The 14,903-nt window shown below is 38.6% G+C and overlaps 1 protein-coding gene across 1 annotated transcript in view; it reads left to right on the plus strand.

Moving 5' to 3' along the window:
• SLC7A11 (solute carrier family 7 member 11) overlaps positions 1-14,903 on the plus strand; it is a 95,424-nt gene that overhangs the window by 68,237 nt on the left and 12,284 nt on the right. The window contains exons 7-11 of the mRNA XM_007456890.1: positions 8,164-8,287; positions 10,234-10,337; positions 11,088-11,184; positions 12,766-12,915; positions 14,158-14,335. Of these exons, the coding sequence (XP_007456952.1) occupies positions 8,164-8,287; positions 10,234-10,337; positions 11,088-11,184; positions 12,766-12,915; positions 14,158-14,335 (653 nt within the window). The remainder of the gene's footprint in view (positions 1-8,163; positions 8,288-10,233; positions 10,338-11,087; positions 11,185-12,765; positions 12,916-14,157; positions 14,336-14,903) is intronic.

Raw genomic sequence — 14,903 nt, forward strand, 5'->3', positions numbered from 1 at the left:
ATATATATATATATATATATATATACATACATACATACATACCTGTATAATCATTCATAGATAGGCATTTTATGAAACCAATTCATAGAGTTTGAAAACCGTACTTTAGGAAGCCAGCACTGAGTCCCAAAAAAGTATTTAAAGGCACAGTTTGACTTGTAGCATCTAGTGGAGTGATGTTAAAACTGTTTGAAAGCACTGGATCCCTTCAGTTGTATATCAGTACATAAAACAAGGAAGAGAGGACTGATCTGGTTGAAGTGAGTGAGGACAGGTTTGCCTCTAATCTTATCAATTGTCCATCTTCTATTCTGATTCCCATATTACCCTGGTGTCTTCTTGACTACCAGATGTCAAAGTAAAATGATTACTAATAATTAGACTTGTCATTGTTGGCCACAAATATTGAAGGCACTTTTCGGTGATAGAAGCAGTAGTTCGTTTGTCAGGGTTGAATGTCTCCATATGTACCTGTTCCATTTCTTATCGTGCAGCTGGTCAGAAATGTGACTGGATTTGACTTACGGGTTTATAGTAGGAGAAGTGTTATCAGTTCCTTCTAAGACACGCGTTTATGGCCAGAGGGAATTTTGACTCTAATTCCCACTTATTATACCAAAGTGGGTATATTTATTTTACCTTGCCTTGTACTTAGCATAAGAGTATATTTATTTAACATTGCATTGTTTTATTATGTATCTTTGGCCAAAACAAGAGATTATACTTTGATCTTTGTTGGATCGGAGGCAGTTGTCAAACGTGCAGGAGATTTTATATTTCAAAATAGTGAACAATGGGGTCTATGTTTGCTCTGTTTCTGGGAAGTTTGAATAATAGAATTTTCACTGTTCTAACTTTAGCAAATGTAAGTGTTTCAATTTGATCTCATTTGGGACATTATTTTAAAGACTTTATACTGGTCTCTTACGAAACAAAAAAATATGAGATAAAAATTAATGAGGACCCATTTTGTCTCATAAAAACTAATTCACTGAGATCTACAAAAAGTCTTGATATAATGAGGCCCTTCATGCTTTTATTAGTTAGGGTAATGCCAGCTTCTCCAACAAGCAAACCACAAATTTTCAATGGCAAAAGTTTAGTTTTTAGATCATGTTAGAGTCCACTGTTGGTGTCCCTGGCTGAGTGGTAGACTTTCTTCCTTATGTTGATTCTGTGGCCCAGATTCCTTCCACATTGTGGCTTTGCCTCTCTATAGATCCTCTATACAACTAGAGAAAGGGTTGGGGGCAGACAAGGCAACCCACTTCTTAACCACCTTGGCCTGAAACTGCCACGTCAGTTGACACATAAGAATGAGTTACACTCCCACCTAGATACCAGAGCGTCTGGAAAATGTGGTCTATCTGGGTAGCTTCTCTCAGGAATGACTGATACTTTGGAAAGAGGAACACAGAACTGTGGTGAGTACTTCATTCTCTCAGCCATGCATATCTGAATCTCAGGAACTCAGATATTAAAAAAAAAAAAAAAAAAGGTTCACTGAGATGTTGCATCACCTTAGAGTACTTTAGACAAAATCCTGAGGGAAATGATAACATTTAAAAAAGTATACTATAAAAACCATATAACAAAAATAAGTGCTGGGCTTCCCTGGTGGCGCAGTGGTTGAGAGTCCACCTGCCGATGCAGGGGACACGGGTTCGTGCCCCGGTCCGGGAAGATCCCACATGCTGCGGAGCGACTGGGCCCGTGAGCCATGGCCGCTGAGCCTGCGCATCCGGAGCCTGTGCTCTGCAACGGGAGAGGCCGCAGCAGTGAGAGGCCCGGGTACCACAAAAAAAAAAAAAAAAAAAAGTGCTGAACATTAGTGTGAAATGTAATTTATTGTTATTAAAATATTTTGTTTTCTTAGTTATTTACTTGCTAACATTTTATCAAAAACCAATTTTGTTTCTATTTTTGTGCACTCAAACTTGCCTACTAATTTCTTTACGTTCATCCATGATAAATATGGATAACTGTAATATATCTGGACGACACACTCTAAATCTTGAGAAAATGAGAACAAATGAGATGCAGACAATGCAGATTTTTTATTGGTATGAAATTCAAACAAATGAAAATTTACCCCCAAGCTACATTTTGCTGAATAATTTTGTTTAGGCAAGAATTTATTCTGCTAGTTGGATAAAAAAATAAAGTATTATTAGGGCTGAAAACGCTTAGACTCATGCTTCTGATTGCTTATGACCCTATGTTTTGAATTATAAGCTTCCATTTCAGTTCATTTTTCTACGTGGTGCGGCTGCACTTTTCTATCTCCTTCATGCATCTGTGTATGTTTTTTCCATGAGCCTCCTTCAGGCTGCAGTCTTTTAATCTGTGTCTGTTCATTTCTTACATCTCCCTACAGGTCCCTCTGTCTTCTCTTTTTGTTTATGGAGTTCTTCATCTGTGGACAGTGGAGAATGGTGAGATTTAGATTAGACATCAGTGGTATTGAAATTTAAAGCGTCTCAGTGAAAACACCTGTAGCCTTGCCATGGTACAGTAAGAAGCGGAGGGCAGGTGTTTAGTGCTTGAAATCAGTGGGATCACTGTGTACCTTTATGTGACAATCTGCTCGTCACATCACTGTGTTCAGCCTTGGCCCAGAAATTGTCATTAAGTTAGAACATGAACCATGGACCTTTAAGAATGTCTCTAAATAGGTTTATTGAATGTACTCTTCCTCTTAACTACATTTTCTTCTTTCAGTGACAACCCACACCTTCCCCCGCAACTTGCCGTGTCTCCTCAAGTGCATTTCTCTTATACTGTTATTCACAGTCCAGTTCCCACTCACAATGTGCAACTAGAGATACAGTGATAGCACTAAATGACAAGGGGGCAAAATCACCAAAAACATACAAGGCAGTTCATAGGGTTCCAGTCATCTGTAATCTAATTGTTTCAAGTCTGGAAAACAATCAAGAACCCTTATTTGTAATTCAGTCCCTGCTAGAAATATCAGAAAACACATAACCAGATAGTACAGTTTCATGCCTGCCCGGGGGCAGGGGGGTGTCTCTGGAAAGTTTGAGATGAGCAAGTATCAGGGAAATTATGTAAAAATGTATGGAAGAAAAAAATCACGTGAGTGAAAAATATAGATAGATTTTCTTTGGGATATACTAGTATTTATCTTTTGGATTGTAACACATGACTGAAGTTTGAGGAGTACAATAAAATTAACAGCAGTGGTAATAAAGTAAACTGAATAATCCTGCAAAAATAAATTGGTAGATCAAAAAGAGAGAAGTAAGAGATACTTGAGTCACTTCTGGGTCAGATCTAGAGAAAAGCTTTCAAGGTCTCTACAGGGTCATTATAAAGAAAAAAAGATTGTTTTTTTTTAACATCTTTATTGGGGTATAATTGCTTTACAATGGTGTGTTAGTTTCTGCTTTATAACAAAGTGAATCAGTTATACATGTACATATGTTCCCATATCTCTTCCCTCTTGCGTCTCCCTCCCTCCCACCCTCCCTATCCCACCCCTCCAGGCGGTCACAAAGCACAAAAAAAAAGACAATGTGAAATAGGTATGATCCTAAAATAAATACTCAGAATCAAGAAATACTCATTTATAATTTTAAATACTTTATGTTGAGATGAATCATGGCTTTGTTTCAATTGTATATAAACAGTTTACTAAAAAATTTAAAAGTTCTTTGAAAAACCCTGTTTTCCTTTTTATTTGCGTCTCACATATTAAGAAGTTCGTCATTTTCTTGCCCTTCTTAATTCCTCTTTTCTCCCCTCCCTCTTTTTTCCTGAATGCAAAATACATGTGTTAAAACATTAATGATTTTTAAATAGAAAGTGTGAAGTGTCAAGCAATTCTCTTAGAAGATTCCAGAATACACAGGAGAAGGTTTTAGCAGAACTGGCATCATGCCCAGTCCCATGGCTCAAAGACAATTTTAGATGCCCCAGGATCAATGGTTTCTGTGGTCTCCAGTGGATGTATCCACACCGGGGAATGTATGAAACTTATTTTGCTTCACATAAACCTCAGAAGATTTTGCGCCAGTTATAAAACAATTTTAGGAATGTCCTAAATACAAGTGACTACAGAATTACTCGGATGGCCTGAATATCGGAAATCCTTGTGACCTTCATGTGTCCTCAACTCTCTGAAGCTAGGTTTACTCATTCTGTTTTCATGGCAGGAGTCTTTTTAGCCAACGTAAAGCACTGGAAACAATGATCATTGCTGATGCTCTACCACACAGTTGCAAAGTATATTAAAAGTGCAACCCGTGCTCCATCATGTGCAAGGTTATTTGTGATGACTATTAAGTGCATAGTAAAATGTACGTGGCTTAAAATGTGTCACATTGTAACAATCAGCCTTCTGATATTTGTATCATATATATAAAATAGAGTACATGCCTGTCAGCACGTAAGGATCCTAGGAACTTTGTACCTAGAGTGAAAGTAGGCACAAAACTGCCATGATATCACGGACAAGATATTTCAGCAATGTGGGACTTAGCGATGGAGGATCTGAATTCAAGACCCAGCTTTCTCACTTACTACTTTTGTGACCTTGGCCAGTCACTTAACCTCTCTGAGCCTTGGTTCCATTGTTTGAAAATGGTGGTATTACCTCCTATTTCAGTGGGTTGTTGTGGATTTTGTCATTTGTTCATATTCTATGTTATTCCACAAAGGATTTGAAATGAAACGTGTATATTTGGAGATAAAATGCATTTGCCAGTGCTTTGTAGATTATACAAATATAAGCTACCTGCCATTACTATTGGGGCCATTTAAATTCCTGGGGAGCTCTATCCTTAGAATGAGAGTGCTTCTAAGCAGATGTTCCAGAGACTTCCATTTAATAATTTCCAATAAACAAATATTTATCTATGTGTTACATAGACTGGTTACAGATGCCAATTTAAAATAAACCTGCAAGGAAAGAAGACCGTCCACGACCTTTTGATTGAAGACCATTTGCAATTAATAAAAATATCAGATTCTCACTCACTTAGTGCTTATTTCTCATTAATACATAATTGAAAAGACTACGTATAATGACAAAAAGCTCTTAAGGATTAAGTAACTTTTCCCAATACATTCGTATCTTGTCAATCATAAAAAATATATATACACAACATTTGAGAAAGATTACAACTCATAGGTGTGAGTCATTTTTTTTTCAGCTTAAAGACAATGCTTTTGTTGCACTTAGAATTGGTGGATACCTCGCAATTACACAGGGGCTTTGAAATGTCAGTGGCCTACCAGTTCCTGTAATTCCTTTTATTATCATGTGCCATTTGCCTTAATCTTGGATTACTAACTGTGTTTATCTGCCCTCTGCATCTAAAGCCTCCAGAAAGATTGCTCTGGCATGCCCTAATAGCTCTTATCAGCTCACCCAGTGGCCCTTAAACTTTGCTGCTTGAAATCCAGGAGTTACCCACACAGTGCCAAGCCCTTCTGAACAAGTCGACTGATTTCCTCGGTGTAAATGATTGCTGTTTATGTTAAGGCAGCCACAAACCCTTCTTCCCTTTGTTAAAGTGAAATGGAACCTTAAGGCTTAATTTTACCTAGGGAGGAATTACTGGGTTTGCTGTGAATTGCTGCAAGGTTAGACCCCTTTTCTCTTTTATCCTATATTTTAAGCTCCTTTGATTTTTTCTTCCTCTAGTATCTACATAGTGTACTTGGCTGATAGTAAAACTGTAAATAATCTGTTTCATTTTGTCTGATAAGTATGCTTACTTTTCTTCCTTTTCTATAACAGCTGTCTAGGGAAGTTTATTCAGTGTGCCTCTGTGGTTTTTTAAATTCAAAATAAACTAGTATTTCCAAAATATTGAAACTTTTGAAAACATTCACTTGACATTATAGTTCGTATCACACAGAAAAATTATGAAAATCATGGAATAAGTCTTTCCCCCTCCTTCATACTACACAAAACTGTATTTTCAGTGAATACATGAGGAATACAGCCTTGATAAGAGCTTTCCGATAAACATTATATTCAATAATTATAATTTCACTGAAAAGTAATAGTTAAGAGTTTGAGGACCCACAATATGCAAAGTAGCTAATAAAAGGGTGGGTACAGTAGCAGCATCTGCTGTTTTTTGTTATTGACAAGCTGAGGAAGAACAAAAGGAAAACTAACCTGGAAGTTTCAAATGTTTTGAAGGTCCCTTCTGCTAAACTCAGTTTAGAAATCCTCCCTCAGAAAGACCATAATCTCCGGGCAGGAGACACAGGCTGCCTTGAAAGAGCTGGGCTGGGAGGCTAGATTCTATGCCGCCCGGGGCCACAGTCACATTTCAGAGTGACTCCTCTGTGCTCTTTGATAGCATCATGTGACGTGACAGTACTACCTGTCCTGGACAGGTTAGGTGACTTCACCACGCTGAACAATAAATCACCTCACTTTTTATTAGCAGAGCCTTTTGCGTTTCTTAGTCCTACTCTTGTGAGATCTCTAGAGAGCGTCTTTCTCCCTCTCTTTCTCTCTGCTTCTCTCTCCACAGAAAGAACTCAGAACCCCATTTGGCGTGTTATAAGAGCTGAAGGATTCAAGTTTAAAATATTGATAATACAGTGAGTGGTTGAAAAGCTGCCTTTATCTTTAATATGCCTTATGCCACTTAGCCCTCTGTATTTAATTGGCCCAGTGATTTCCTTTGCTTACATTTAGCATTTATCAATCACAAGCAGCAATGCGTGGTACGGCATGAACAGAAAATTCCACAGGACCCTCTTCACACTCGGGAAGGGGAACATCTGCTCCTTTTCTAGTAGGATGCCAGGATTTTAGAGGTCAATGTGTTTCCCCATCAAGGCTTAAGGCTTTGGGGACCAGGGGAAGTGTCGGGCTCCAAGCAGCATAATGAATGGCAGTTGCTGACTGGCTGGGGTTGCCTGTTCTCAACAGGGGATAGAGAATTCAGCGCAATGAGCTGGGGCTTAGTGTGCTCAACACACCCAGCTTGGGGAGTGAGGCAGGCTGTGCCTTTTTTTTTTTTTTTTCCCGGTTCGGCCCTGTTTTTTCATCTTGGAAGAAATTATATGGAGGTCTTCATTAGTGGCACCCAGCAGGGTTAAGGCTCCATGAAGGCTGATAAGCTCTATGGCTAAAATAAAAAAAAAAAAAAAAAACAAAAAAACCCACAAAACCCATCAGCCTTTGTGCAAGGAGCCGAAGGTTTAAGTTGCTTGAACTGGAAACAGTCTGAAGAGGTGATTATGTTAAGCAAGTAATGTGTATCGGTAACATGGAGTCAAATTATGAGGGTCAGTAACTTCCTGGCTTTCCCAGTGCATTAAATGAAGACATAACATTGTATTTGTGCCGGCTACTTCTTGATGCCACATAGTGTCAGCACCGTCCGGTCATATGTACTTTACAGCATGTCACCTCTAATTTCATGGGATTATCTGTGCTGTTGCTTTAATAGATACTCATGATCTTGAGCTCCCTTTGAACTCACAGCAGGGCAGTGCAAAGGCATTATTGGGAGCACTTCTGGGCTTTTTGTGTTATGTACAAAATTATTATTACTGTCATTTAGAAAGGTAGATATATGTTGCTGTCATGCTTCCAAAAGTGTACACGTATTTGACGGCAAGGGAAATTACTGAAGGGGAAAACACTGAATGTGAAAGATCTTTTGGGAAACTAGTATTAGAAAGGTGTCAAGGCAAGTGAGTCAGTATTTGAAAGGCATATATGTAGGACAGTGGATCTCAGAGTGTGGTCCCCTGGCCAGCAGCATCAGAATTACCCAGGAACTTGCTAAAGATGCAAATCCTCCTGAATCAGGAACTCCTGAGGTGGGCTCAGCAATCTGTGTTTTAACGAGCCTTCCGGGTGATGCATGCTCAAGTTTGTGAAACCCTGCCCTAGGATTTATGGAGCACAAGAATCGGACAGACCCATATGTTCTGGGGTAGAGCAGTAGACAAGACAAATGTTGTACCTCCCCTTATGGACTTTATTAAATTACAAAGGAATATGTGGTACTTTACCCTGATGAAATGTTTATACATACCCAACAGAGCCTGTAGTTATCCATACCATTTTGTTCTTTGTTTGAATGAGCCTGTTATCTTCTTTGCTTGCAGAGAAATGACTAACAAAAGATGACTGATAAGTGATTCCTTTGTGCATTTCAGAACCATCCCCCTTGCGATATGTATATCCATGGCCGTGGTCACCATTGGCTATGTGCTAACAAATGTGGCCTACTTTACGACCATTAGTGCCGAGGAGCTGTTGCTTTCAAAGGCAGTGGCAGTGGTAAGTTTAAGTTGGGAAAATGCCAGTTTGAATTTAGGTTAATGAAATGATGCAATTTTATAGTAGTTCCCTCCAGCAGAAAGTGCTTTGAAATCCATTAATTTTTTTTAACTGGATGATAATGAATATTTAAAAAATTTAGAACATACCTTAGCATATTCCATTTAACTGATACAGCTACACTCCTATGTGATTGTACTGTTAATTTCATGTAAAACATTTCCACATATGCCTGCTTGAAAACATATTTCCACACATACATGTTGAATAGAAATCATTATTCTTCCAACATGTCTTTAAAGACAGGTGGGCAGTTACTGAGTTTAAATGAATGCATTTTGGGGTATGCAAATTGCAATTTATTCTGTACTCCTCCCTGTTTAGACGCTTTTCAAATGCTAACTTAAAATCTTTTTTTCCAAAGTACCACTTTAGAATTTCCAAATGGACCACATAACATTTTTTTTCTAGTATATATTATCATTTTGAATACAAGTTCTAGGATATTATTAATTTGAGGAAATACTGAGTTATTCAAAGTTAAACAGATGTCATTGCTATAGTCCTTCTCAGAATGTTAGAGAAGTTAATGTGCATTTTAACTCCCTAAGATGTGGATACTCATAATTTTACAGCATTTTCCAAAATTTATTTGACTTCCGGAGCATCTTTTGCTTTCAAAGGTCATGTTATGGGACTGCTATTCTGTGACACAGACTTTTTGGTATAAAAACTTAGCTAGTAAGAGGGCACTCATTCATGACCTTATAACAATGAAGGGTAAAAAAAAAAAGAACTTCCCATCACTAGATGTCAGTTCCTTTTAAAATAGTCACTATTACCTCATATCAGAAACATCCACAGGGAACAAATTATCTCATTTCATGTGAACCTATGTACGAGTTCACTGTGACTGTCCACTGCTGTAACTTCTACCAGACAACCAAATGCACAGAGCTTCCTGATGTCAGGTCGTCATCTCATCTTACTAGACAAAGGGCAGCACTTAGTCTTTGAGCGTAATGTGGTCCATTAATTACATAGCACCGGCTGCATCAAGGACAAGTAAAGAATCCCACATTTTTTTTTTTTTTTTTTGGAAAATACATCCTTCATGAAAATTTGCAATGTTGCACATGCCATGGAACAAAAGGAAATGTCAGAAGTTTTGTTTAACTTTTATATTTTCTGTAGCTTGATTTCCTTGGACTTGTGTTGGTGTTCTAGCCTTTTAATAGGAAACTACAGAAGGAATTGGCAGATAACTGAAAGGGCGGGATGGACTTCATAAACAGAGATTCAGCTGATGTGATTATTCTGGGCAAAAGATTTTCAGAACTGTTCATATCCATAATATACATGATTAAGTCCTCAATTATTTTTTGCCACGCTTTTAAGTCATAACAGTGGGATTGGTATATGAAACCATAACAGTTGGTATATGAAACCATAACAGTGGGATTGGTATATGATTGGTATCTGCAACACTTCTCAGTGTACCTTTGTACTTTGGTATAAAAATGTGGCTTTCCAGACGAAAGACAAGGTATTATATACAGAAGGATTTCTGTCTCTAAAAGGAGAACTTCTGTACTGAGTTTTTTTTATTTACCAGAGTCAGAGACAATAGATATCATAGTTGATAAAGATTTGATAAAGATTTGATAAAGATTTGATCAATGGATCATTGCTCTTTGGAAGTAGAGGGAAGGTGCTTGTTTAGACTATTGCCCATAATTCTGCAACAAGCAAGGACATGGTACCTGCCTTTGATTATTATTCTAAGTTATTAGTTATTAGTCTGACCCTAACCCAAAAAAAGGATTATAAAGCACACACATATCACCAGGTGAACAGAAAGTCCTAGAGCGAGTTTGGCTTAAATTGTTTCATTTTATTCCACTTTCTGGCAGAGCATTAATTTGCTTCCTTCTGTCTTTCACTAGACTTTTTCTGAGCGGCTCCTGGGAAATTTCTCAGTAGCAGTTCCAATCTTTGTTGCCCTCTCCTGCTTTGGTTCCATGAATGGTGGTGTGTTTGCTGTCTCCAGGTGAGTGAGTTCAAGCATTTCTAGAAACGCATTTCTGTGTTTGAGATGGGATGTGATAAGGATAAGTTTAAAAAGAAAAGAAATAGTGCCTCTAAACCTGCTGTTTTTGAAACGCAAGATTGAAATCTTTCTCCAAGTATCAGCAGCATGTTCTATTCTGTCCACTAGAGGGCACTGCTTGTCTACTCATAGCCTACTCTGAAGCCAGGGATGAAGGGGGTTTTTGTTCTTGTTTTAACAGTATGTCTACAGAGTTTAACAACAGCATTTTATTTCTGGCAATAAAATCTTTTGTTTCTCTAAAGGTGACAAGCAAAAAAGTAAAGTAAGAGACACCAGACATCACCATCCCACCATGTGTATCCCTTTTGTTTGATGCAGAAGTCCCTTTTGTTTTAATTTGATGAAAACCCAATCAGATAAATGTGAATGTTGTGTGTGTGTGTGTGTGTGTGTGTGTGTGTGTGTGTGTGTGTTGAGTTGGACTGGATTGATAACACACGAACAGTATTAGAAATCTAGAACTAAATTCACCCCCAGCTATTTATGTGTGGGGTGAGTTATGCTGAGTCAGATGGTGCTACCGTTTCTCCTCAAAGGAACATAACGTTTTGGCAGATTTTATAAAATTCGAAGTAATCACCTAAGAAACGTCAAACCATTTGGTATGAAGAAGGTACAAGTTTTCTCTTCGATTTCTGGATTTTTTTTCCCTTGGAAATGATTAATGATACATTTTTCTCCTGTCAGGTTATTCTACGTTGCATCTCGGGAGGGTCACCTTCCGGAAATCCTCTCCATGATTCACATCCGCAAGCACACTCCTCTGCCAGCTGTTATTGTTTTGGTAATGCACAGTAACTTGTGTATCTAGATGTAACCTCAAAGAACAGCTTAGCAAAGAGGATTTCAAACTTGACTCCAGCTCGTGCTTTCTGTGCTCATTCATTGCTAAATTGGCTCTATGTGTATCCTGGTGGATTTGCAGAGGCAGGATATTTTCCATCGCTTCCCCTCATCCAGTATATCTGATGCATATTTGATGCTTTGGAGCAATAACACGTCACTTCTTTTTCATCTTTGTAGACATCTGTGAGATCAAAGGGAAATGATTGCCTGGGCTCCTGTCACCCACAGAGAGCCTCGCAGAAAAGGAGGTCGAGTAATAAGTCCCAATTCTACTTATTGAAAGTGGAGCTAAAAGCTACAGTCCCCAAACGCCCAGATGTCTCATCAGAGGCCCCTTATCATGAAATGCATACAAAATTATAGAAAAAGTTGGCAGAATCCTAGACAGTGCAGGGATTCTGTGCTTGAAAGTGAGAATTTTGAGAGCAACCCTAAATGGGAGAAATAAAAGCACCAAAACTTAAATTTGAGCTGTACAATTCTTTATGCAGAGAAAAGTATTTGTGAAACATGGGATATGAAAGACTGTGTAAGGTGCAGAAGTCCTCAGATCCCCATTGGCAATGTTATATTCCTTTTTACCTACTATTTTTTCCCAATAACGTTTCCAAAACCCAAAAACATTTCCCAGAAATGTTTCCCAGTAACATTTTTCCCCAATCTCCTGCTGTCAGGCGCACCACAGAATTCACTGAACACTTTTGTACCCCCATCTCCACCCCCCCATGGGTTTCATTTGTTTCAAAATGTTTCCTTGAAATTTCTTTGTAAAGTCCGGTGGGCGGGTGGGGTACTCTGTGTGGATTCTGGAAATTTACTTCAGTTGTGGGAACAGAATGTATTATTTTGTGGGAACAGAATATATTATTGGTGAAGAGGGCTTTCATTTTAAGCCTGCGTTATCAGTCATGCTGTCCTTGGTCTGTGCAGCTGTAGAGACTTGCTATGCTGAACTCTGCGCTCCATTCTTTTCTGCGGTCATGAGGGTCGAGGGTCACATGTGTCGAGCACCCAGGGAGAGGAAGTGTGGAGGAAGGAAAGGTCAACGTTTTGCACTCAGGAGAGGACACAGTCTCTAGAGGTGGCTGTCTTTCCTGTGTATGCATAGCCGGGGGCTCATCAGACACCATTCGCAGAGCTTTCTGCAAATGTGTGTATTGGATGTGCTTTTGACTTTTACTGTTAGTTATTTACCGACCATCTCAGTCTCTGGGTCTTTAAATTTTGAGTCATTGAGTGTCCTGTGTTTTGCTCTTTGAAAGCACGTTCTCTTAACTCAAATGAAAAACAGCTAAAAATAATGCATCCATATGTGTGTGTGTAAAGAGAGCAGAAAAGCTGGATATATAGCTAGGAGGTTAGTTGAGTATAGGTGTTAAGCGCAATGGTCGTTTATCAGTAGAAAGAATCGTTTGGAAAAGATAATAATAATGTGCAGTGATGGTATTGCTTGTTATCACGTGTATTCTCTTTTAACTCACTGTGCATGATTTTTCTCTCCCTTCCACCCCCACCCCAGCACCCTTTGACAATGGTAATGCTCTTCTCTGGGGACCTCGACAGTCTTTTGAATTTCCTCAGTTTTGCCAGGTGGCTTTTTATTGGGCTGGCGGTTGCTGGGCTGATTTATCTTCGATACAAACGCCCAGATATGCATCGTCCTTTCAAGGTAACCTCAGCAATCTTGATGGGTTTACATAAATCTTCCTCCTAATGCCTGATCCTCCCTTTGTCATAAGTTGATGATGAAGAGCTTGGGCAGAGGGGCAGAATCCTCTGGAATAAAATGTTTAACCCTTGCAGGTCACGCCTTCATATGGGATTTATTTTACTTTGGAAAAATAGTTCATCGGCTTGTTTGTGATGTACTGAACTTTGTAGGTCACATTGTTGAAAAGTGGGGATATTAATGTACAATGTTTGTTATATTGATTTTTCATGAATGTGTCTAATGACCTGATATGTTCAAAATATAGATGCTTCTTTTTTTTATGCTGAATAGTTGTGGACAACCATACTGAGAGTGAGGCCGATATGTATGAAATCATCACTAATTAAAACTTTAAAAAGGACGCTGCTTTACAAAAAGGCATTTTAAGTGTTCTTAAATGTTATGACTTGTTATATTGCCCCTTTTCTGCATTGTACACTCCAGAAGGAGTAGAAATGTGAAATACATAGGGAAAGTGAAGATGTGTGAATATACCACTTAATAGAATGTCCATTTACCATAGCTAAGTGTTTCCTTTTGGGAGGGCTGACGCATATGCCTCTAGCCTTGAAAGTTCATGGACTGATTTGTCTTTACTCTGTATTTGCTTTTAAGAAATAACACAGATAATGTTGTCCGTCATGTTGTCAGAATTTGTTTCTAATTATATTCATTGCCTAATGCCGGCAACATCTTTATTAGTGGTTGAATAGGAGTTGGCCTGTTTTATCCCTGTCAGTTCTTATTGTGAATCTCCAGCAGAAAATCAATATGCACTGAAAGGCTTTTACATGTAACAAGCAGCCCGTGCTCTTGGCTCTACATTAAAGTGGATTCTAATCATAATTATCAAAGAACCAATCTTTTACAATCAAAAACATAACTCGTAAAACATAGTGCTTAACTAGTAAAATAATTCAAACAGAACATCTCTAATGAAACACACTTATTTATCCTTAGATTTTGTTCTACCCAAAGTTGTTGTTGTTGTTTTTTTTTAAATTTAAAGGAGTGTGTTTAATATAGTCTCTGTGCCCTATGCAAGAGATTTTGGCATGAAGGTATGGTAGGATGGTGCCTGTCATTTGGTCATGCGATCAAGGTGTATCACCTGATCACGTGACTATTGTGCTCATCTTGAATCCACCTTCTGTCTCTTGAACCACCCTTGAAGTGATTTTCTTCTGTGCTCTGTTCCAGGTGCCGCTATTCATCCCAGCTTTGTTTTCCTTCACGTGTCTCTTCATGGTCGCCCTTTCCCTTTATTCAGACCCATTTAGTACAGGGATTGGCTTCATCATCACTCTGACCGGGGTCCCTGCCTACTATCTCTTTATTATATGGGACAAGAAACCCAGGTGGTTTAGAAGAATGTCAGGTAAGACTTTTAAGCAGTTTTGGGACCTATTGAGAGACCATGTTGTAGAAAACCCATCTATGTGTACCTGTATAACATGCATACATTAAAGTGTGAAAATATAAGTGGGGAAATTGCTAGTTTGAATACATTACTGTATTCTAATAAGAACTGGCAGAAGAAAAGGCAGGAAGGGTGTTGAGGGTAGAGCCACTGAATCCTTTCAGGATATTGAGTTCCAGTTGCTTTAATCACTTCTTAGGAGAACAAATTTTTAGATAGAATTTTATCAGCAGTTCTGTAAACGACCTAATTGTTCTTCTGAATCGCTTACTAACTTAATTGTTTTTATCCTGGGTTGAACATAGTTTATTGATTCTGTATGATAACATATTACTTAACGAGTGATATGAGATTTGGTGGGGAGTTAGGTAGAGCCTGCAAAGGGCTTAAATATCATTATTATAGCACTGCCCTATTGATGAATCATGGAGGGTCATAAGAACAGCAAGAATGATCAAGAGGTGCCTTCCCCGGTGGTCCAGTGGTTAAGACTCCACGTTCCGGGTTTCCCTGGTGGCGCAGTGGT

This window comes from Lipotes vexillifer, unplaced genomic scaffold (assembly GCF_000442215.2).
Source record: "Lipotes vexillifer unplaced genomic scaffold, Lipotes_vexillifer_v1.1 scaffold63, whole genome shotgun sequence".
Classification (NCBI taxonomy): Eukaryota; Metazoa; Chordata; class Mammalia; order Artiodactyla; family Lipotidae; genus Lipotes; species Lipotes vexillifer.